Below are 26,437 nucleotides of genomic sequence, written 5' to 3' on the forward strand. Positions count from 1 at the left end.
GAGCCTGCTACGTAATATGTAACGTAAACTGATTTCCGAGAAAAGGTTCAGCCACTGGCCGTTCTGAGAATCGCAAGAACCGGCGGCCATCAAAGCGTCACGTTGAAAACGTCGTCAACGTCATTCTTCTTTCTCCTTTGGTCTCATGGTAATTTGTCGTGGCGTGGATGTGCCGTGTGCTCATTAAAAAGTGGTCATTTTACACCGAACGACGCGGTACAAGCTGGTTGGACCGAAGAAAAAAGTTGCTTAATATAAACCGGTGTTCTAAACTAGAATGGTTTAATTTAATTTTCGAACGACACCCGTGACAAATTTGTCAAAATTTAAAGCGCATTTTGTGCTTCGAAACGTTCTTTATTGGATGCTTCTATCATGCAGTTTTCTTTTTTTGTTCTTTTTTTTCCTTTCTTTTTGGATAATCGATGGGTAATCGATGGACTTTTAAATGTCGTTTGAGTTATAACCCCGTTCTTCTTATTAATGGCACGAGTTATAAGCTTTCGATCGTGCTCATTTTATTTTGGATGACGGAGAACTTGTTATGGGTAGTTATATATCGCTGTACAGTAACCTGTTGTATAATACTGCAATATTGTACAGTTTTCCATAACATGTTTTAACAATTATGCTCTACGTGAGACTAAGTTGGTTTCTGTCAGTAATGCCACTATAACTACGTTAGCTTTTATCAGTATTACAATCGTAACTTCATAGATTTTGCAAGCATGTTGGATTTCGATACTGTAATTATAATTGTACTAAAACTGCAGCTGCCTGTAATGATAGAAATATTAATTTTTTATTAATACTTGTTCATTTAAGCGGACATTTAAAACAAATATCGTATAATATTTAAATTATGAGCGCTTTCTATAAGATCATTATTTATTTGGAAGTTTTCTTTGATAATTGAAGCATTATTTTTGACATGTAATTTTTAAGGTAAATCTACGATACATAGTATAATATATCAAATAAATTACAATTATCCTACACGTGTAGAACCACCATTTAGTTAAAGCTGATATTACAAATTTTTCTCTGACGATTCGATTATTAACTTTAACCTGATTTTTAACGTAAATCTAAAGCGAATAGTACATCGTTTCATAAATTTGCAATATTCGAAAATCTGTCATCCCAAAAGTCTACAATCCTGCCTTTACAAATAATTAATGTTAATTAGCGATACTGCTAGTTAGGTGAGATTAAAAATTCTGTAAATTACCATGAATGTTGCCATAAATCCTAGCAATTTTTAATCTCCAAATGATAGCAAATAATAATTAAATTTTACGCACACGATCACACCTCAATCATCAAATTCCATACAAATGCAGAAGCCATTCAGCCCAGAAATTCATACTAAATTTCATTTCGCGCGAAAGGTAAAATGATAGGAAGCGACATTAAAACTAAATATTTTTGTTATATCAATTTGATGGAAGCTAACAAAACATGTAGAGATATGTCTACCTTCGGGCAGCGTGATTTTATAGAAATCACAGCCGCGCTGCGTTCGAGTCGTATCGAAAACCCAGCTAGTCTGTTTCTTTTATCTCTTTCTCCAATTTTCGATCTTGTTTCGTACAGGCGGTCCTCGTCGATCCCGTTTCCCCAGGCTCCAATTATATTAGAGACAGGATGCAAAAACCAGAGGCAAACTTTTCGTTCGATATTTCCGCGGTAACCATCGGCCACCGCATTTCGTTCAACGTAAATGAAAATTGTCGATAACTTGCGCCCTGTTTAGAAAGACAATTGATATGTATCGTTCCCATTAATCGATACGTTCGTTTTTTAGTAATACACTTTATGATTGAGTATTTGACTCTTTCGATAAAATACAACGTTAAAAGTGAGAAACGTGAAATAAACCGAACAGAGAAACGAAGAATTCGATAAATTCTTTTTATTTCTGACGTATAACGGGTGATTATAGTTTTGTATTAGTATCTCGTGCATAAGTGGACCTTTGTATTCGAGAGAAAGACAAAAGTAAAATTAGAAACTACAACGGTTTGGTGTAATGATGTTTCTTTATATTGACAGCAGAGAAGCTTCTCATTTTCTTCGAGCTTAATGAAATTACTTATTTCTATTTCAGAACAAATTTCTCATCTCTTATGTGGTTCAACTTCAAAAAGTTGACGCGTTTGCGAAAAATTCCTTTTATTAAATATCTGCATCCATTGCAGTGTAGTAATTTCATATCATATTCACATTTTATTTCATTAAAAAACAAAAAACGTGTCGAATAAACAACCTGTTCTTTGAAAATACGGAAGACAATTTAGGCAAAAAGACACGAACGACAATACCAAATACAAATTTCCAGCTACTTCCAGTATACTATCAAGACTCACGAAGGATATATTATATAATAGCTATTCTAGTAATATCGAGTTGCAATGATAATTAGTTCCATTCGTAGTTATGGACCATAGCAATGTTCAGCAACATTATAAAATAAATGTGTTCTTTATTATCGGTATACGAGGCAATAAATGATTAATGAAAAATAAATGAAAATGCATCTTCAAGGCAATCGGGTCTTAATGCTCGTTTAATGTTCATTAGCCATTACGACGCAATACCATTTTAATACCTGCGCTGTATTTTCCATTTTTTAATTTGGCGCTATTGAAACATTCATTATGACTAATTAGATAAACTCGTAAAGAGACGCCCGTTTCTCGATAATAAAATACAAAAAGTGTATTTATTATTATCGATCGGCCACAATGTTCGCTTCCACGAACTTTACGCAAATATAATTGTCAGTAGATTCTAATTGATCTTCTGTAATTAACGACGTATGTATCAACCTGATAAATAACGTTATTTGAACAACAAGCATCCCTCGGAATCGTTGCATCTGAAATTCTAGCGTTTCGTGATTCGCATCTAATTTATTCCGACGAGCAAAAGTCGATGGTGGGGTTTCCATATATTTTTCTTTTTTTTCTCTTTCATACTTTTCCCTCCCTTCTGATACTTCAAATTTGCCCACGTCACGCGACGTATTTTTCACGCGATGGCTTTCTAAACGCCGTTTGGTCGTAATTTCTTTGGGCCGGTATGCAACGGACGCGACGAAGGTTCGCACATACAATTTTTTTTTAAGTGCACGTTCCTTTTTTTCGTCGCATGTTGCCTTATCTGATTGACCGAGACGAAATCGCGTCACATCGGGCTTACACGCGAGTCGATTGGCCTCTTTTCCACGACGAAAGTGAATCGACATAGAAATCCGAAACTTTTCTTCCACCCCATAAATCTCGCTATTTCCGCGGACTGCTAAATTGTAAAGTCGCGAAGCTTTTTCAATATACTTCAATACACTGTATCCTAACATTAACTCGTTCTTCTACAGTAAATTTCTAACACTCAGTAATCAAAATTCAATATCTATTTGTCTTCTCGTTTTTCACCTACATTTTTCACGTACCCTTTCTTCCAACCTGAATCCTTTGTTCGAAATAGTTTGCTTTCCAGCGACACAAACAGAGAACTCTTTTCAAACGATGAATTGGTTAGATGATTTTTCACCCTTCTCAATACGAAGGGCAAATCTCTTAGTCGTCAAACGTAAAGAATTACATAAGCGAAGTTTGTTTCTACTTTCCTACACGTAACTGTACGCCTCAAAGAAACAAAATCTCGACCCAGAATCGTCGCACGACGTAAGAAAGTTTCGAAAAAGTGACGAACGAGATACTCACGATGTGCCACATAATTCCGTGATCAGGTAAATAATCTCTTTCCGTATTTTCGCACATTCGAAATCGTGTCGGACGTGAAGTTCGCGAGAGAAGCTACCACGTCGCGTTAGGTGATCGTCCATCGCGATTTTTCTTTTTGATCTTGCGGCAATCTGTCTAGGCACTGACTCCTAACGCTTATGTTAGCGAGGGTAGCAGGTTGGAAAGGGCGCATTCGGTGCTCGCGAAGGGTAGAAAAGAGAAACGCACGTGGAGCGGCGAACGACGAAGAAAGAGGAAAAGAAAGAGGGAAGGCAACGGAGTATAAAGTACTTTTCGTGATGTACAGAGGGCGAGGTGGAAAAAAACACGCGACATCGTCGACCCTCTTTGTGCAGAAAATTCCTTGCCTTATGAAACTCGTCGATTTGGGTTAACAGAAGTTACTGGAATGAGTTTCGCTGAGTCCGCTTCGAACTCGTGGTTTTAGCAAGGTTTCTTTCACCTCGGTATTTGCTTCTTCTCGTTTCTAGATAGATTTTCCTGTTCCAGTGTTTCTGTTTGATCGAGATCCACACATTTCGCTTTTGCTCTTTTTCGCTATTTTTCGATCAATTTTCGTACCGCGTTTCTATGACTAGACTGATGTTAGGTGTTAAAAATTGTAATTATGTTCATTGTAGAAGAAGCAACTGTTGTGGGCTTTAATATTTGAATTACACAGGAATTCCGTTTATTTATACACGTAGATTTATTTATTGATTTACATGTATGTTCAGCTGTCTCTGTAATTATGAAATCGAGATATTTGCACAGAAATATTTATGGGATATTTATAATGTAAATTAATTCTTTTTTTACATCCATTGGGTATTGTTCTGAATTTGTCGCTACTATTAGAGCGTTTTGGAGTAATCCATATGGTGTATTAGATTACTCAAATGAAAATAATTCATATATTCGCGTTACACGAAAGAGAAAGAGGGCAAGAGAAATGCATTCTATGTAAGACAAATATAACATAAAATATCAATGAAACGAAGTTTAAAGCAAATAGTTCGCTATTTATTATGTTCATGCATAGCAGAAAGATTTAAAAATCAATCTGCAGAAACATATATCTCCGTAATTTATTAAAGAACACCGTACTTTATTATATTCGACGATTATAATATAGTAATAAATAATCAAAATTAAACTAATACAAAAGTAGTAAGAGAAATATAACGAATATAAATCATCCATCCTCTGGTATGTAATTTCATAACATAAAATCTATCTCCAAGTGAAATGAACATAAATTAGTCCAACAGGTAATCAAAACAGAATTGCCAATAAACTACATCAACGAAATTAACAATTCGTTCGTTTCATTGGAATCGATATACTATCTAAATTAACTTCTGCTCAATTATTTTTTTCTACAAATACCAACGATTGTCTCAATAAAAATATTGATGAAAATTGAATTATTCTGAACTATCGGAATTGGCTGAGCCAAAAAACGCGTTCATAACATTCCATGGCTCGACACCGTTGGGATACAACGTTTAAGGATTGACATCGAAGATTTCGAAGCACGTGGTGCTACAAGAATTTATCGTTATGGGTGTCTCCACAGTGGGCCGATGTTTATATTGGAAAATGTGTATTCGTTTTATTGCGGAACGACTGTCGTTGTTACCGTTTCCGGCATGGCATCCGCGCATGCACGCGAAAATATGCATCGATGAAGGAAAAGCGGAATATTTGTCGTTCTTTCAGAAATTACGTCATTCCTACGGTTATTTTGTTTTCCTTTGATAACACGCAAGAACTTCGAGCCGTGCGTTCTCAAAGGGGAACCATGAACGATTGAGAGAGTTGAAATACTATTTGACGAATGGAGCGGAATGCGCACACAATACAAAAATGCGATGAATTTGAGAGTCCAGAGAAATTTTAATTCGGTCGCGCACGCTAATGGAATTTTTCATTAAATAATTTCCCCTTCGTTCGGAAAATATAAAGTTTCGTTTTGTCGAATAAAACTACGCAAAATAACCGTAACACCTATCTTTTTTTTTCTTCGGACATTTAGTTCTTGGTTACCGAATTGACGAAAGGAGAAGTTCAAATGTTTTTCAAGTACAGAGAGTTGAAATCGAAAAATCAACAAAAACCTACCAATCATATTTTTTCCTGCGATCTTCACATCCTCAAACGTGATCGTTTCATATATATAACGTCGAGAAGATGGATGATATTTTTTTTTATTATGGTCGAAGATTTTTCTGTTCTGCGTCTCATCAGTCATTTATCAAATCTCATGGTAAAAGAACGTAAATTTACTTTTTCCTTTGGCATGGTGAATTATTAAATCGCTATGCGGAATCGTCGTGTCGCTAGCAAACAATTAGAACAACGATGTGTATCACTGGAATCGCGATTAATTTACCTGTGTCAGTCGGGAGCGAATCCGCTCATTAGCTAACCCTCGATTTCAATGGGACGATTTAACAGGCCTCTCGTAATAAATGTTTCCGTGATGAAATTTGTGCTATTGTCGTAAATACAATAACATTCATTAAATCCCGTTTGCTGGCGTGTTTAAGAATCGTCCGTTTCCTCGGGACGATTATATTCCAGGGAATTCGTTCGGCAGGAAACAGCGAATCGATTCGATAATAGAAAACGTATCTCTGTATTTAATTTTGAAAATAATTGCACGTTCGATTGATCGAACGCTACAGTGAGTTTAGTAATTTTATCTCGTTCGATTACAATGAAATTTTTCATATTTTCTGCCCCCGAGTTCCATCGATTTTTCCAACGTTTTCATTCTTTTTTTCTTTTTTTGTTTCGATTATTGTACATGATAAATTGAGAAAGTAACTACGTTTTCTTGTCTGTTGATATTAATATTTGGTAATATATTGTTCACAAATAGTTTATCTCATAAATGCGAGATTGATCAAAGAATTTCTAACTGGATATTCTAGTGTTTCGATCAGAACAATGTCGGACTCCTAAGCAGTTTAGGAACAAGAACGTGAATGTTTGGATTTCGTCAAGAACATATTCAGACTTCCGTGAAAACTTATTAGAACCCGAAGTTCTGGAAATACAAGCACTTTACAAAGTGGTCTAGTATTATTATATTGGTATCTACTATATTAGGGAGGTGCTTGAGATATAATATTTAGTAGAGATTACGAGCAACATATTGTTTACAATGAAAGAACGAGAATTAATTACATACTGATAAGACGAGAGAAGAGAAATGAGAAAATAATCCTTGATACGTTAGTGACAGTCCATTCATTTTATAATGTTAATATTTCTTTTGATATTTCATTTCATCTGCAATTTAGATATTTACGCTATTTATGGATATTTATTTTTATTCTTATAGTTTTGAGCTCATCGTTTTGTTGACTGTACACGTTTGCGTAGAAACTACATTTTCTTTTTATAATAATAATAGAAAATATACATTTCTTCTAACTGAAAGTTTCATATCGCATCTGCTATGAATTCATCAGCAATGAAATCGTCTTGCTCTTCTTCTATGTTGGAATAATTACGTTTCGTAGGATGATGGGTACACGATGAATTAATGATAAAAGTTGTATGTAATTTAAGGTATTTTCCACATGATCGTATCATGTTTCATAAAGATCGTATTCTATCTTACACTGTCCAGTCGTACAAATGGTCGAGGGATATTTTATTCAATTTAACTAATCAAAAACAATTCTATAGCTAAAAACTTACGAAGCAGATTGCTCAGAATTTTGCAACAAACTGCCTGACAACAGTTGTTTGCAACAAACAATCCTCCTTTACTATCGCGAGTACAATGTTATACAAATTAAGATGTATCATCGTAGAAATGAAACAAATCCTCTCATCTTCATAGTCTACTTCTTAGAATTCGAAACTATTCAAGAATCCCTAAAAATAAACTTCGAACGATTCTGAGTTACTTTATATCACTCTGTCTAGGAGCTTAAAACGCAACAGAATTCTCCAACATATCCAATCGCTTCATTAGTCGCTCAAACTTTGTACTTTTCTGCTATCGTAAAAGGCATACATTCCGTTTAGACACACAGTGTTCACTGTTCACACATCGCGATGCGATTATTTCACATAGATTGCCAATTGGTGCTCTCTATGGATAACGTGAGTTTCAGTTAGGACGTCAATTGATCGTACTCCGTCATTAAAGTGTTAAGAGATGCACAAGCTCATTGGTTTTTACAGGCAGACACGATTCATCGTTTATTCCTCGTTCGCGGAGGAAAGTCTGAAAGAAAGAGAAGCTTGGAGAGTTCGCCTCTGAGAGAGAGAGAGAGAGAGAGAGAGAGAGAGAGAGAGAGAGAGAGAGACGCGTATTAAGTCGCCGACACAACAATAGACTCGCTTAGACAGTAGCCTCTCGTCGTTCCTCCTCCTCCTGCTTCAATTCCACCTCCATGCCAGAGTTGAGTTCTCTCCTTCTACGGTATCAAACGGTTGTGTTCCTCTTTCCTGGATCATAAAACCGTTCGACCGATGCAACATCGAATTGTGCAATCGACGAAATCGAAAAAGGAAACGAAACTGCTTTTTCAAAAGGGCTTTGGAAAAGATCAAGTAGCCGGAAAATAGAAAGGAAGATTAAGTACATACTTGTATTTTAAAGTCATCTTTGCTTCGATAACGAATGACGTCAAGGTAAAACATCGATTACTAGAGAAACGAGTCTTTAGGTGAGTCGTGTGTGTCTGTGGTTAAAGGCGAATGAATCAAGTTCATATTTTGTTTGGCGAAGATGATCGTCAAGGAAATATGTATCTTTTTATTATCGAACTTTTAATAAATCAGTTAGTGCTTAACACGTGCACATACGCTATTCTTATGCTTCAGAAAATGATATTTCAATAGACTGTAATTCAAGTTTAAGACCAATAAAAGTCTGATGAACTAAGAATTCGGGATAAAGGTTTCAAACAATGTTCAATACGATACAAAAAGCTGTACTGTACTGTACCGGACGTGCACTGAGCTGGACTGTACTGCACTGGACTTGCACTGTACTGCACTGGACTTGCACTGCACTGGACTTGCACTGGACTGGACTTGCACTGCACTGGACTTGCACTGCACTGGACTTGCACTGCACTGGTCTTGCACTGGACTGGACTTGCACTGCACTGGACTTGCATTGCACTGGACTTGCATTGGACTGGACTTGCATTGGACTGGACTTGCATTGGACTGGACTTGCATTGGACTGGACTTGCATTGGACTGGACTTGCATTGCACTGGACTTGCATTGCACTGGACTGAACTTACACTGAGATGAAAGTTAATGGTTGCGCCGTTACAAAATCGGCACCTATCAATAAATACTCCAACCGCTACCGCGAATATTTATAAGCATTCTAAGTTTTATAGATATACTTGAACAAATTAAAACCTGAGGGAAAGTTTGTTTCATCTACTGGATATTAAAGCATTTTACTTTGGCTGCCCCATGTATTTTTTGATAATATACGCATTCTATAGGCATTTTAGCACTTTTAACTTTGTCATAAATGCATAAAAATCTACAGTCTATTTATTATCCATGAATCTTGTTTCATAGTAGAAGCAAAGTATTAAAATAATCGGATGAGATATTAAAATAATGACAGAATAATTTTATCACGGATTTGCAAGCACTCTGGTTCTTCACAAACACGTCTTCAAGTTCTCAATCGCCCTGTCTCCTGTCACAGCAAATCTTGTCACAGGTGGCTTGTCTCGTATTGTGCGCTTTCCTCGGTTTCTCTTGCACTCTTGTTTTCTTTTCCTCTCTTTCTATGTTTCTTTTTCGTTGTTTTTTTTTCGTTTCTTTTCTTTACTTAACACGATTGTGATTGCTCTGCGGTGCGGTTTCCTTTTCGACGTTTCGCTCTAAGGCGTTATCTCATGAATTTTAATGATTTAGTTAAGGGTTGCTATTTAATCGTTGAAGGATTCTATATGGCAGCGAATGAACTTGTAAGTGTCATTAAGGATAAAAGAAGGTATCCTTGATTCCTTTATTCGGCTTCTTTCGGTTAATTAACGTTTTTACATACTACTACTGCTACTGTGAGTTGCGTCTTTTCTTTTCGTGTGTTTGTTTTGAGGACTAAAAATATAAATCTACTGGTGGAAGATTATCATATAAATTATCATAGGCTTGCTTGTAATATTATTCACAACGAGAAACACGGATTCGTAATTTTGTGCTCGTATTACATTAAAATAACATTCTATAATGTTACTAACTTCTGGAGAAATTTGAATTTAGTATAATATGGTATGTTAGTATTAGTTTTATGGACTATATCATATATAGCTACTTCACTATTGTAGAGTTAAGGGTTGATACTGTACTTCTCCTTAAAGTGACTATAAAATTCAAAATGTTTATTAAGTAATAAATTACATGAATTAAAAGTTCGAAACTTCAATGATTCAAAATGAATTAATTCCCTATAAAAGTTATAACGGGCAAGAGAAAATAAATTAAGAATTTATAACAGTTGTATAACAGTTTATGAGAGATTAAATTTGAAAACAAAGTGGAAAGATGAAATTAATAATACCGATTTCCTTTTTCGAAATCAAAATTGTGTTATTTATTATATCGTGCCCTTGCAAAACTATTCGCAAGAATATATTTCTGTTATTAACAACTAAAAAAATCATTTCTTTCACAGATTAAAAACAATTCGATCCTAATACGATTAATTTTAAAATACAAGTTTCCTTTTTAACATAATTTCTTTCTCCTGAAAAAGATTTTTGTTTCTTCTCCAAAACTTTTCTTCTCATAAATATCCTAAATTACATTCTTTTCTTTCGTTTCACTCCAAGTACAGCGAATAACGTTATAATGTAAATTACATTTGACAAAGATACAGAAACGTCATTATATTTTCTACAGCGAGATTCAATGCATCGCAAGCGCGAGCAGTTTCATATGCAATAAATAGCTGCGATATTTTTTTAGGTTCGGTGAAAGTTCCGCAATAATCGCTAATTATCCACGTCAACTCTGTCTGTCCGTTTAATCACACGGGATATAATTCAACTTTGACTTCAAAGTCTACTCTTGTTCGATTTTTGCCTCGGTCTCGCGTTTCGAGCTTTTCCGCTCGAATAGAATTCGCATTGATAGCATAGACATTAATAAGAGGAATAAAAAGTGCATACAGCGACGTGCATTTCGAGCGATATGCAATATGCGCTCATCAATCTGTCTGCCTAGGTTCGCCATGTAAGCGGGACGAGATTCTGTTTGAAAAACACACGTTATTTAATGCGATTTATATGGTCGTGACTTTTACGATCTTCATACGACGGAAATGAATCTTTATATACTTTAATACGAAAGTAGATTATTTAATTCTTAATATACTCACAAATTACGTGATTTTGGACTTTTACGATTTTTATATTTACGATTTTATATATATAAAAAAAATACGCAACGTTACGTAAATACCGATCCAATACATTTTAAATAAAATTATTATATATGCAAAATTATATGCTATAATTTTTACACAACTCCGGAACTATACAAGTAACAAGAAAGTTGATGAATTTAAAAGGCCATTGTTATCATAAAAAATCACTGACATTTTCTTTAATGCTAAGTATATAATTCGTATTTCAATTTCTGACTGCACGATGTATAGGATCCATAAAATCTACAAATTTATGAATACATAAAATTTATAAAATCTACAGAGTCGATAAAAATACTGACTTCCAACGTACGAGAACATCTTCCATAACATTTACAAGAATATTTTATTTCTGCCTAAACGTATTCATATTCTTTACACGCTAACCACTTGTAAATCAATGATCCTAATCGAATGGTGTGAAACCGTCTGAAACTGGGAAACATCTGACAGTATCCACGTAATTCACGGACATTAATTAAAAAGCTCATAATTCTCGTTCATCCAGAAGAACGCATGGAAGATGATAAACGAGTCTTCAAGAGCAAACGACAATTAGGGAGGGCCGGTTGGATAGCGTTAAAAAATTAATTATCACCAGTCGTATACATATAACGTACATATGTACGTATATATATTTCTCGGAAAAGCATACAAAGTGTCGGTATAGCAATGGCGACAGTAAGACCTTGGAGACCAGCGCGAAGTACCAGAGGACTAATTACCGTTCTTGCGGTTATGGTGATATAGTTTCGGGTTAATCCGCGCGAGACCTCTTCCAGCATGTTCGTGTATTCGTATAAACCACAACCGTGAAATGAAAAAAAGGGGGTGGAAAAAAGAGAGAAAAAGAGGGGAAAAAAGTTTGGTTGCAAATCACATCGGCTGCAAGCGGCCGAATCTCTCTTTGCTTGCAGCGGCCTCGTTCAGGCCGCACCCTTGTGTACTTGAATTTACTACGCCATTCACGTTCGCGTCTACATAAATTGCTATGTCGAAACGTGCACGTGCGCTCTGTTCGTGTGTGCGTACACGCACACGCGTGCCAGAGTACGCGCCCCGTGACTTTCACGCGAAGAACACTTGCGACGCGCTTTCCTTCGCCGTTACCGCGAAAGGACTTCAAAGAATAGCACGTTGCATGATTCACGTTGGATTCACGGTGGCTTGTTACGTCGGACTTCGTAATATTTCTGACCGAATCTCTTTTTCGGTTAGTCTATGGTCGTGGGTTAGTCAAAGAACAGACGAACGATTCTCGACTTCTCGAGATCGAAGTCGATTAGATGTAAGTAGATTTTTGAGGAGCATGCAAGGTGGTGGTTGAAGCTCCTGTTTTGGCGTAACAGTGAGTAAATATCCTATTACTCTATTACTTTTCGCTATTTCGTACATTAAATGATTACTTTTGTGCCGTTTGTTTAGGCAATTTGGGTGAAGGCTGTGTGTATTTTTTATGGCTTCATTTGCAGAATACACGGGAAAAATACAATAAGTTTATTTTTTTTATTTCCTGACCGCATGTTGCTCGTGACTATAGAGAAGTACTTTAACGTAAAATAGATTGGAGAATATGTGATATGCCTACGACGTTTTGTAAAAGATGGATATTGAATATTATTCTTAATAAAAAAACACTAATAATATTAGCTTAATTGTTATCTTACAATTAATTCGACCTAACCACTGGTCTTCATATAATATATGACTAACGTTATTAATGGTTTTAAATATTCAAGAAGATGACAAGACACATATTTAATCTCAAAATCAAATAAAAAGGTAGTTCTTATGTGTAATGAATGCATTAAAAATTATACAATTCCATTTAAAACGACGTAAATTTCTCCAAATTCTGACCTCAACCTAACAATACATTTTTGTCAATATCTATTTTCTATTTTCTACAACCCTCCAATTTTTTAAACCACTTACTACAACCTAGTACATCTTTTAAAATGTTTGCGATAGTAGATTAAAATGGGAAATCCTGTAGAACATACGTAGAACATATTTGTTATCACCAGCCTTGAACTTGTTAGCTCATAGAACATTCCCATCCTATTACCAGAAGCCGCATTACGAATAAACCTGGTGGGCCACCATGAGAAGCTCACACTCCCTAACAGGTTAAACTCTCGCGAAACAAGTTCCCTAACGCAAAGTAGCAAGCTCTGTAGCAGCTAGTCTCGTTCCCCCGAAACTTAACTGGAACCACTGCGACTCTGCCAAAAATCGATCTCCATGCATACACGTACACGCGGATTTCTGTGTAAGAGTGGATTCAACACTCGAGACTGGGCACGTGCTCGAGGGTTGCATAGGATTGTGCAACTGAGATCCGCCAAATTGAGCGACAGAGAGTATAGGATTCCGAATATTTGAAACTTTGCACAGAATAATCAAACTTGCTGCATGTTATGAGACACCATTTCTTTGCCCATAACGAATAATAACGAAGGAATGGGTAAACATCGTCCACTTTGAGTCCAGGAATCGCTAAGTTAGTTTCTCGATGCTGTATTTTCAGCCAGAAATTCTTATGTCTGTACGCGTCGGAGGCTCTGCGTTGTCTCTCTATTTTTCCTCCGTGAAAATTTCGTGTATTTTCGCTTGCACGTTCGGTAGGAGGGAGGGTATTGTTGCCAGAGGAAGTTGGCGACGTAACGGGATTTGCTCCGGGCCCGGGCCGAGAGTCGCGACGTGACCGACCATGGCTGTCTGGGCTCGCGTCGCGGACCCTTTGGGAAATCCAGAGTTCACGAGACCAGCAATTTTCTATTGAGGGCGTCGTAAAATACTCTAACGAATGATGCCCCGAAGAAAGTCGTTTATTGAAACTAACGGCTTCCTAAAAAATAATTTGAACCGACAGCTAGCTGTTTGCACAATTTCTTGTTTGTCAGCGCAGCTAACCGCTGTTAGCAGGATTATCTGAATCCGTGAGAAAATCGGTAAAAGAAGCGGAGAAACGTTACCAGTTTTGCGTAATCCCGCGTAATTCTACTGTGTTCATTGTCCAATTCGTTCGACCACTGATTCGAAATACAAGCTTGAAATGATAAAACGTTCAATGGAAAAATATAGGTCAGTCGGGAGCGAGTGTTCGATCGTGCTTACTCTTTGAACCGCTAGCGAGACGAAAGTGGTCGTATTATAGAGAAAAAGGGGAAACTCGTTTCTCTTTGACGTGATTTAAACGCTTTTCGAAGCTTTACCGGGGTTTCAAGCTCGTCCGGTGAACTGTTGGTCCGATCCTGTTTGGTCCCGAGGTTCACTCGGGGGATACACGTTCGGATGGTCACCGTATGAATACAATGGTAAAGACTGTTTCACCTGTTTGATTAAATACGGCGATGGAAATTCGTTGTTTAAATGGATACCGGCTTTTTGGAGATTTGATTCGTTGGACTGGAATTGGAAATAGGAGAAAATTTGTGAAAAAAACCGACCGTAAGATAAAGTGGAAAATTAAATAAATATTGTTGGGAGATTTAGTTCTGTTTGTTTAAGCTGTAGTTACATTTGAACTGATAATCGTTGTTTCCATGAAATTTAAAGTCCGAATTTATCGCTCAGACGTAATAGCACTCTTTGGAACATGAAAAAATATATTTTAACAGTGGTACGAATTCTTTCGCCGCGACGAAACAATTGATTCAGTAATGATTATAAGGATCTGGAAAAAATTGAACAATTCGATAATAATTTTATATTTCGAAGAGATATATATATCTTCCCGTGTTAAAGCTGAATAATTTTTATTATATTTATTTTTGAGATATAGAAAACATATACAGATGCTTCTAGTATTAAAGATTCATATTGTGACGTTTATTATTTCTAAAATTTTGTCTTGCATCATGTTACGAAATATTGTTACAACGCAATCTGCTTGTACTGATAAATTTATAATACTTTGATAAATTTATAATACTTTGATAAATTTTGTGCCACGTGCAACAAACATTGAAAGTATGATACAATTCAATTCGATAATATATCTTACATCTTCATTGAGTTTTCAAGTATATAATTATCATAATTGAAGACTGCACGAAAGGAACACGATACTTCTTATAGGGAAACAGTTTTCAAAATTGTTTCGTTATTTGATTTTAGATTTATTGTCGTTTTGGCGTGTTTTTTCGTCCTCAAATTTTTTAAAATATTCCTCGCCATAGTATTGAAACATTGCCTGTCTTAATAATTATACCTTTGACTTTCGCAAACCTTCATTAACTTTTATCGTATTAAAATTTTCCTCTTTAATTTAATTTAACATTACAGTATATTCGACAAAAATGAACTTGCTATGTTCCGTTTCCTGTGATATTGCATTTATAACGTTAAACGTCAAAAATTCCTTCGTTGCACATTGTCGTCAAGTTACCAATTAAACATGCAAAACATTGAATATGAAAGTACAGATTTAACGAGTTAACGTTTTGTACAAATCTGCTCTATTGTGTGGCGCAAGAGGCCTTGAATTTTCAAAGGAAAATTGTAAAGAAATAAAATTGACAGAAACAGAAAGTTTGAGAGTCCTGACAGCGACCTAATTCTTAATTTCCCTTGCTTGTGGCTGGCTGCAAGGGCGTAGAAGAGCGACGAAGGGCTGTGAGGCGGAGGAGGGATAGAAGAACAGGTTTTCAGGTCGGTAGGGTACGAGAAGGGCCTCGCCATGAATCGTGACTACCTGACGACGTAGTGCTGGCCCCTTTTACGGTTGGAAAATGGTGAACAGGTGCTCGTAAAAATCTGACGCCTCCGACTTTTCTTGCCTTCCCCTTCTTAGTTGTGCACGGTACAAATTACAGGATCAAGAACCGCGGGTTCTCGTGGACCCTTAATTATCGAGCGCAGAGTCGGTCGTCGAATTTCTTAACGACCTACCGGAATATCCTGCGTGTAGATTCGATTGAGAAAACCAGTATATTGCGTTTAGAGCATAAAACGTTGTGATTGTGGGCGTAAATCCACATAAGACTAGGTTTAATTTACGTGTATGCTTAATAATTCAGGAGTTTAGATGGTAAACGATGTAAATGTTAGAAATTAAAAAGTTTCTAATAGAATGAAAAAGCACATTTCTGTTGATGTTAGCTTTATTCTTTGAACTATAGATTTTCAGTATTTATAATCTTCACAGACTTAATTAACCTACTAAAGCTAGTAAAAGTACCTTATCTTGTTGCAGCATGAGCTACTGTGTTATAAATCGTCTGTTCCTTTCTAAAAATAAAACCTAATTTTAGAAATACATTAACATATCTCTCTATAAAATAACACGCTACAGTATAAAAAAGGTTGAAGTATGAGAAAAAAGTAATTCGTAAATGTTAAGAGGACATACGACCCGCCTCGTCCATTATAAAATTTCTGGCTTTAAAATCCTTTTTCGCAGACAAAGTGTAGTAGTATTTAATAGTACTATCTTTTATTAATTAAATTAACTGAACTGCGTGCACGATGTAGATATATGAGTATACATCCTGTCATATTAGCTACACATCGCTACTTCGAGTTCCAGATGGGCAATTTTTGTAATTACGTTTCAGCATTTATTTCTTTGAATTCGATTTTCCTCCAGGCTGAAACGTTCAAAAATCAAAGTTTAACGATAACTTTCATGCTTATATAACACGGTTTCATGCAAATCGTTTACAGAGTGTAATAAAGTAAAGAACAAATGCAAGGAAACTTTGACACTGCAATGTATACTCGAGTCTATTGAGACCAGGAGACTAACAGAGTTAAAGAAAAGTTGTAAGAAAAGATGCAACGGAGTTACAGAGGTTGAATTCTTTTCGTAACTTTCAAGAAACTTTAGTTCCCAACATTTTGAAAATTACAGACTCATTCTCGACTTCTCTCCGTTTATTCGCTAAAGTAGCTGAACTGGCTGAAGTTAACTGGCTATTAATATATTCTTAAAGTATAAATTTTATTCTTGGAAAGGAAAAGCAACTAGCTAATGTAATTAGCTTATCATCGTATGATCATGTAAATTAAATATCAAAAATGTAAATTTTTCACCAAACATGACTTATAACTTATAAATTATCAAATTTGCTTGTGATATGGAAAATTTTGCCGATAATGTTAGCTCGGTCGTGTAAAAGCGCTCAGATATTTATGCAAATTTACATTTTCCAGAACACGCTTAGAAAAGCTAAATCCTCTAAATATTACAGTAAATACATTACCTTCTGATACTTGCCACATTCTTACACGCTATGTATTGTACATGTATGTATAACACATTCATTTTTGTATCTTTAAATCTTCCATAAATGTCCACAGTTTAATAGTCACACTCTGTTCACTACTTACTGTCTCATAATATTTGTATTTAACACAGTATTTCCCACACGCGAACATCATAATCTGCGTCTCACTTTTTACGTCCCTTCAAAATTCGATCAACTCCCTAAAATTCCCACGCGATACACAATAAAAAAAAAGAAGCAACGTCTCAATTTTCTACGTGTAAATTATTAGCCCGAATCAAAACTTGTTATTTGCGCATTCTGAATCGGTAGTTGGGAACGTCGAGTCGCACATTGGCCACTTAATCATTATAATTCACGGACACGATCGGTAGCGACGTTAATCGCCGCGTACTTACATCTCCACAAACATACACCCGACCGATTGACAGTTTATTGACGGTTATTATCGCGTGAGTTTAACGAGAGCAACTAAGGCGTATTTCCACATAGCAAAAGCAAAAGGGATATCGTATTCGCACGTGCAGCTTTTTTGGACACGCGACATCCGCCGTTTTCTCCAGCTGGAAGTTCGCGTGAATTTCAGGTCGTCGCACCGGGCTCATTATCCTGTTCCGCAAGTATCCTGATTTATCCCGCGGTTCTGAATAATTCCAACGACGTTACTGGCGTGAAACCCGCAAGGTGTTCTAAGAGTGATTCACTTTCAGGTTCACTTCCATCGCTTCTTTCTCTTCCTTTTACGGATTTTAAAAATGAATATATTTGGTGATACGGAAAGATTTTCTGCGAAAGGGATAAAAAATCGGAGAAAATTTGGGAAAGGATATGGGGAAATGAAGGATTGTTAAACGTGAATTTTAATTAATATTCTTCTTACACGTTTGTCAGATATTATCAAATTGATATGTGGTGACTACAAAAGGTGTTTATACGCGATTGTATTTATTATAGGATTCATATACTGATTAAATAGCTTCAAATATATTCAATTTCGTGTCGATTGGTAGCATGTACCATCATGCGACTATAAAAAATGAATACTGTGATAACGGTAGGATCTGTTAAGAAAATGCTTCACTGAAAGATAGTCATGAAAACTTCAGTTCGCTGTAAATCCCTGACGAAATCAAATTGTATTAAAATTATATTGAATTGTATTATGAAGAAATAGTAATTATATTAATATTTATTGTATATTAATTAGCCTAAAGAATAACCTAAATGAATTAAAATAATTTATTTAATTTTGTTTAATTTCGATTTAGTACCTGACGAAATAAAGTACGTTATATTAAAAGAATGTTATACGTAAAAACTTTATAAAATTAAGAAATTATCCAGAAAGAAACGACCAAGAATTAAAGAGAAGAAATACGTTCCATGTATGCAAGCATCCAAAGTCCTTCAATTGTGCCATTATGATACATATCACAATCGTATTTTTTTGTTTATATACATATCTCAGAAACACTCGATTATTCTTCAGAACTTGTTACAGCTTCCAGTCATCCACAAAAAGTATTCGATGTACATACACAAACCATGTAATTTGACATTTTCCAGAATTTACGATACAATCAACTGCAAATTATCCACCGTTTTTTGTTACTCGAAAAATGACAATTTTTCGACGCAACGTATATTTTATGGTTTCTCGTATAACTTCTCTCGTCATTAAAATCCTGTCGTTAACAAATTTCTTCGGTAAAAAGATTTCTCCGAGTACGTCGTTTCCGCAACCCCTGTATTTTAGCGCGCAAGAAAAAGACGTCAACTCATACTTAGAGATTTGTGTATCAAATGGAACTATGATGATGTGTGTGCGTGCGTGCGTGTGTACCTAAGAGAGTACATTATGCTTGCCGACCTGTTGCTACCCCTCCTCCGTTTCCACCGCTTCTCAACCCTCCATGGCCATCCCTTCGGTGAATCACCCTCTGCTAGAAAATGGCGAAGCTCTCGCTTCGTTCAGCTCATTGAGAATGTTCTATATTCTATCTCGACCTCTGTCTGTCCCCTCTTTTTTCTTGCTTTTTTTGCACGAGGTTACATTGGTCCAGGCGCCTACGATGCTACGCCATCCACGATGTGTTCACGCGGCTTTCTGGCCCTTGCCTTTCATTCTTCTTCCTGTTCCGTTTCCTGTTCCGTAGAAATGAAGGGCGGCGAAAGAGAAGAGAGCTTGGGTTTTTAATTTCGCTAATTTTTGGTTGAGCTCAGATGTTCTTTTTCGGTGATCTTTTATCCATCGTCATTTTTAGAATATTTGCATACATATTTAAAAAGCAAGAGAATTTTCTTTCACTTTAAGGAATATAGAAATTTGAAGAAACGATTGCTTATTCGTTAATTTATTAAAAAATTATGTATCGGAACGTTAACAAAGTTGAAGCTGTGATTATTATTTGTTCTTTAATTTTTTAACTAATAAAATTTTTGAAGATTATGTCGCGTTTCGAGTAGTTATTTTTTCCACTGTGTTATTCTTAATTTTTTCGATAGATACATGATTTTCCTTGATCGTGTAGCTTGCTTTATGTATATTTCCGTGGAAATATGTGAATTGTAATTTTTGAACTATCAGTAAAATGGAAGACAAAAGATTTTACCTTTTCTTGATAAACCATATAGTTTCTTAATTAGCTTCTCATTTCTTCGAAGATTTTTACATATGTCGTGTCTGAAATATATCTGCATTAATGGGCACTAGTTGACTATTGAATGTACGAAATTACTTAAACGATACTATTCAAATATTTTAATTAGTATTCCTAGTAGTATATATATGCAATTTTTCTTTTCTTATTTTTCAATTTCCATCATTTTCTAGAGTATTGTCTGTAGGGAATATAAGGAACTCTGTTGTGGATTAATTTCATAGGTACCTCTATTGAAGCAATTATTTCTATTTTAATCCATCCACTTTTCCTTTGAATTTCATTTTAATGTCAAATTAACCTCTTATTTCTGCGTAGTTTCTTTTCTTCTGCAACTAACGAAAGATATGTATTTTCATATTTCGTTCTTCACGTTCGTCTCGCTGTTAGCTTTTCCTCGTTCCTATTTTGTTCTACTAAACGTGGCTGCCAAATTTCCCTTTACTGCATATGTTCCTATTGGTATCCCTTGATACCACGATCTATAGGCACAAGTGTGCAGAGAGATTAACGATGAAAAGTTGATTCCGATAGCCAGATACTGGCATCTGCTTTTCCCTATACCTTTCGATTCACCGACTAGGAAAATGATGAACGAAGCGAAACGTTACATCGCTCGTTATTAAAACGTTCGCATAGCCTGTATGTCATATATTGTCTATGGTGAATTTTCCATTCAACTCATTGCAATTTTCAGTACATGTAAAATAAGTAACAACGGAAAGCTGAATGAAAAGTCGGTGTCAACTATTACGTTAATTAATTAAAAAAGGGTATTAAAGGTTATATAAAAAGTCGCAATGAAAATGAGTAGCATTGCGATCGTTATTTTTTAGCACTTGGAATCTACCTTCTAATTGCAATATAATTCTAATTTTCAATGAGTTCAAAATGGTTTTGTCGATGTACCATAGCTTTCCATAAAACTAGAAAATTTTCTTTAAAATGTATCGTTGCACTAACTTTATCACCACTTAAAAATATTCACAAAGGAAGAATTGGGCGAAGATTATTATAATAATTCTGCTCTATACCTTAGTAGAAATTTCTTAAAAAATTTCACAAGAAAATTTTGTCTACTTTCAAATTTCTATCTATTCGAATCTCTTGCTTCCAATGTTGTTCATATTTTCTATAAATATAATTTTGCAAGAAATATCTAATCACGTTCTAAATATAAGCCATCTTCTCTTATAACTTTAGAACACCAATGTAATCCTAAGAAGCTATAATTTTTATAATTTTGGTAATATTACAATCCTTAAATTTTTTGTAAAACATTCATCGAATGTAATGTGACAGTTTACAAATATTTTAATCTCCAAATTCTGTTCGTGTTATTTTTCAGCCTCGGGAGGGGGAGGTTCGATGTTGGTCCCTCCCGTGGCCCAAAGTGGGACTGGGGATCGTCCCGTGGGCGACACGGGTGCCCGGGCCCAACAGACGTCCGGCCCTGCCGCGGCAGCAACCCTATGGCCCTTAGCACCTGCACAGTCCAATCAGGTTCCGAACCAGCAGTCTCAGGCTATTCCACCCCTGGCCGCCACCCCCGCGCCGACTCACAACCAAGGTACGCCATTTGCCTTGTATTAATCATTAAACAATTATTTTTTACTTTTTTATCCAAACGACTGGGAAACACTTTGAAATATATACCACTTTATAGAACGATAATCAGTTTGGGTTTGATGGACGTTAATGATCTGAAATTTTTTGTTGACGAATCATTTATCAAAGAAAAAAATTCAGATTTAAGAAAAAAGATTATGTCATAAATATTGTATAATACGATAACGATGAGGATATTTTAGAATAAACATTTTTATGAGAAAAATATACCGCAATATAAGGTAGGTAGATCAAATGATATAATTGAAAATTTTGCGAGTAGTTGTATAAAGTTTTATAAAGTAATACTTTCCACCCTTGAAATTCATATACGTTTGAACGTAATAAGGTTGTTTAGACTGTAAAAGAAGCGTCTCATACGGAAGTAAAATTTCAAACTGTAGAATGAGATAATATATAAAATTTCTCGAGAAAAAGAAATTCTTCTGTTTGTTACACGAATTCTTCTGGCAATATCTCGATTTGCAATGTTCCTATAAAGTTAAATCGTCCTTATTTCCTTTATGCAAATTAATTACTTCTAAGTAATAAAAATATTGTAACTTTAGATGGAAAAATATTTATTTTGTAGTATTTAATCATAAAGTATGCAATATATTTATTTAATTTAATATTTGATACGAATGATGTAATATTCTCTGTTATAAAATATCTTTATTTGATTTAATATTTAATATTATATAATATTTAATATTTGATATTATAGAAATTAAATGTTCTGCTTTTTTAATTGAATTTTTAATATCTGCCTGTGAATCATTTGTTCTGAGATTTCCAAAAATGAAAAAAGAATCGATATGAAAAAATAAGATATTTTCTAACAAAAAGAATAAAGTATCTATAAAATTTATTTAATAAGGCGTGGCAATATCTATCATACCTCCACGTAAATACATATATACGCAAATATAGCTCTTTCTCGATAGTACAGAATCTTATCTGTAAGGTGCGTCTTCCTTCTTATAAATTAAATTGGTTTTGAAGCAACTGTTAAATCTAGTTTTCATTATCTTATTATTGTCCAGTGTGATATAAATATCAGTATTTTAATAAACGGCTTAGCGTATTAATTGACAAACAAGCGTTGATAAATGACTGTTTTCCAGTTAAAAAGTAGATTTCCAGCTAAAAAGTAGATTTCTTATTAAGTTTATCGTCAAGTATATATGTATTTACGAATGTCGATCTTATCATCGAGAGAAATACTTTTAACAATCAACCAACGTAGCTAGAATATTAGATTACTTACTCAACAAAAATCGGAAATAATTATAAGTCATAATTTGAATTATTTATTCCGATATGGTTTGTCATTCATACTTAAACTGTAATGTAATTTTATATAATATTACGAAATTGCAGGTAACGTTAAAGATTATCCTCGTAAATGATTGAAATTATTGGATTATAGAAATTGTCATTATATTGCAAAATATATATTTGCCGAATTTAAAAAGCCTGAAATATTAATGTAATAAATAAATTTCGAGCACCAGCATCGCGGTAAATCACGGAAAGCTTGCTACACAAAGTACAAATTATAATCCCAAATTCGATAATAACACAAAATGTCTGATTCGATGTATCGTAAAGTTTTTAATCTATAAAACTTATTATTACATTTTCATACTGGCAATGTGCAATTCATTCGTGTACGTATTATTACATAATTCATGTTTTTGAGAATGAAAAATTAAAGAAGGAAGAAAAAAAAATAATTTCCCGTAAATAACATTTGCAAATCGTATTTAAATCATTTCCGTTTAAAATATCACGATATTCGAGTTATTTTCCAATCCGAAAATTTACAACGAATCATTAATTAAAGATTAACTGCAATTTCATATTGACTTGCCTGATACATTTTTATTACACATTGCAGAAAAAAAATTAGCACCTTCAAAATGTAATATTTATTTAAAGTAAACAAAATTTTATCCTTTCTCCTTTAACCCGATTTTCTTAATTTCATAATCGAATCTCCAGTTATAACTGCATCGCAGTGGTTGGTACGAGCCGAAATAGCTCAGTTGGGAGAGCGTTAGACTGAAGATCTAAATGTCCCCGGTTCAATCCCGGGTTTCGGCAAGTGGTTTTTTTTTCTTGTAGTTACGTAATTTTACGGGCAGGGCGGAATAAGTTGAGTCTAGAAGGCAAGATTCCCAAGAGCCGAAATAGCTCAGTTGGGAGAGCGTTAGACTGAAGATCTAAATGTCCCCGGTTCAATCCCGGGTTTCGGCAATGTGGAATTTTTTTTTTCAATAATTTTATATTTTAACGTTTATTATGACGAGCTCTATCTATATTTTAATTTAATGATTGTACTTTTTTATTACAACATTTTTTATTATTTAATTTTTACTCCGAATGATATATGTGTTTATCAATTTCCCGATTGCGTTACAGAAGTGTATATGGTTAATCCTCAATTCTTAGGAAGCAAATATCTTATTTCTATAAATTCATTTATTGTATGAGAATAGCACAAATAACAATAAATACTAAGGTAAATTAAAAAAATTATGTTCGTAACATCATCAGTTTCCTCTACATTTCAATTTATGGAGTCGATCAATATTGCTTCTGAACGATTCATATATTTTCTGTTAAATCTTTTGGATCCTTCTGTTGAACTAATTTATTTGTTTACCTATAATTTGATTGTTCGTTGGATGATTGAAAACCGTAGCAAAATTAAAGCATTCTGCACAATACACAGAGAATTTGTTTTACGAGTTTGTTTAACTCTTCCGTGAATAAAATTTTATTTGTTTAAGGCAGAAGAAATGAAGACCGATTATACTTTTTCATTTTGCCACGAAAATTAGATATCAATGATTATTATTAGTAGTCTGCTTGGTATTAACATATTGTTGATTGGATATTATTCTGTGCAAAAAATTTTATTTTAACGCGTATCGTCGACTATTCTATGCAAAAGTTTTATTTTATTTTGTGACGTGTCACCGGTTATTGTATGCAAAAAAATTTTTTATTTTATTTTTAGTCCTATCACCAGCTATTTTATGCAGAAATTAATATGTGCCACCGGCAACAACGCCTGCGCATGAATGCATGATTTTACTCGTGATCTATCAACAATGTATTAATACAATCACTTGTTAATAAAACGCAATATAACAATTTTATTTATAGAAATTTTCGTTATGGACATTGTATACAAATATGAAATATTTCATTATGAGTAACGTTGATGATATGTACTTTTTAGAATTTTACAACTTACGATAAGGCATTTACATATATTTTGTTACTATGTATTTTGGTATTATAAATTACACACACATATACATATATATATATATATATCACAACTTATTATTATAATTATACAACCTACAGCCTACAACTTCCTACTACTATTTATAATAAACCATTACAACTATAACTAACTATATAAACTATTTATAATAAACAATTTGCAATTTACAATGTACAAGTTACAATATATTATTACGATTGTTACTACTACATATTAAGATTAGCGCCTTACGACTTACGATTTCTTATAAAACTGCCTCTATCGGAAAGCGACTGCTCTTAATACGAACACGAATGTTAAAATGAAATGAACACGAATATTTTTACACGTTCAAATTTCCCAATATGTCAGATCCTAGTTGAATTGCAACTTCGTTAAACCATCCCTATTTCCAATTAAGAATGTTCCGCTACCTCTACATTGTATTCCTTCTTTATTCCACTCATCCGTGCAATCCATCAAATTTTGCTTAACCTCTGAATAAGATTGATAAAATTCACAACTCTTCCTAAAGCGACAATTATCAATAGAGAAACTCGACTATTTACAACGATGTAGCTAAACCGTTAAAAGTAATTCTCTTCCGCTTATCGAATCGAGATGCACGGTTGTCGTGCAACGACCACGATCCACGCTTTAAAAAATAAATTCTCCGTCTGAATGGTGTTACAGGTGTGAGTCGTTACGGGCTATACTCGTTATTCCCAGGGGGTGGCGGGGGCAGTTACGTCGCTGCCACTCCCACCACCCCTGGACCACCCACACCTGCGCGAGCTTACCACGCGACAACACACAAGGGTAAGTTTACAACGATTTCTACTTTATTTTACTTCCCCTCTCCCTTTCTGTCTGTCTCTTTTTATTCTACCTTTTGTCGCGAGTCGAGTCTTCCCGCCTATCATTTACTCTCGCGATTGATCTCCTTATAACTTGCTCCGCGAGATTTATTTTCAGCTCGTAGCAACCCTTTCGATACATGATAGCCGATATATTATCGCGTGCGGTTCGATTGGAATAGGATGAAAATAGCTCGGATGGGATATTTCAGTGAGGCAATGCTTTATCACTTTTGTTTAAATTTAGCAGATGGGAAAGTTACAGAAGTTGTAAGAAGTTTTCGCTGACTTCGCGGTGGGTGGCTGTCGTGCTCCGTTGGCTTATTGTTAATGGGAGAAAGTAGTCTAATTTCGAATTCTGATGGATGGATCGAATGATCGGAGGAATATAAATAATCAAATTTATTTTTTATTTCTTTCGTAATCGCAACTGCGTTTGTGCTAGTGGCGGGCGAGTATCGTGCTGTTGACACGTTGTTGTAATGCGTTTGACGTGGTAGAAAAACTAATATAATTAGAAATTCTGATATTTTAATCGAAAAAGTTATAATATTGACACTTTCTAATTCTCTTTGTAATTATGGCTATTGTTTGGGAATATCCTGTATAGAAACTT

At 34.8% G+C, this 26,437-nt stretch overlaps 1 protein-coding gene and 2 non-coding genes across 7 annotated transcripts in view; all 3 read left to right on the top strand.

The window, feature by feature from the left end:
- The window catches only part of wge (BAH domain and coiled-coil containing protein winged eye), a 360,478-nt gene that overhangs the window by 214,059 nt on the left and 119,982 nt on the right, over positions 1 to 26,437 (top strand). For all 5 annotated transcript variants that reach the window (XM_076621851.1, XM_076621843.1, XM_076621855.1 and 2 more), the window contains 2 exons: positions 21,422 to 21,643; positions 25,658 to 25,783. In XM_076621851.1, the coding sequence (XP_076477966.1) occupies positions 21,442 to 21,643; positions 25,658 to 25,783 (328 nt within the window). In that variant the 5' untranslated portion in view covers positions 21,422 to 21,441. The remainder of the gene's footprint in view (positions 1 to 21,421; positions 21,644 to 25,657; positions 25,784 to 26,437) is intronic.
- TRNAF-GAA (transfer RNA phenylalanine (anticodon GAA)) lies at positions 23,718 to 23,790 on the top strand. The gene has a single exon. It is a non-coding gene; the product is annotated as a tRNA-Phe (tRNA).
- Positions 23,871 to 23,943, top strand: TRNAF-GAA (transfer RNA phenylalanine (anticodon GAA)). The gene has a single exon. It is a non-coding gene; the product is annotated as a tRNA-Phe (tRNA).

This window comes from Bombus vancouverensis, chromosome 1, assembly GCF_051014615.1.
Source record: "Bombus vancouverensis nearcticus chromosome 1, iyBomVanc1_principal, whole genome shotgun sequence".
Classification (NCBI taxonomy): Eukaryota; Metazoa; Arthropoda; class Insecta; order Hymenoptera; family Apidae; genus Bombus; species Bombus vancouverensis.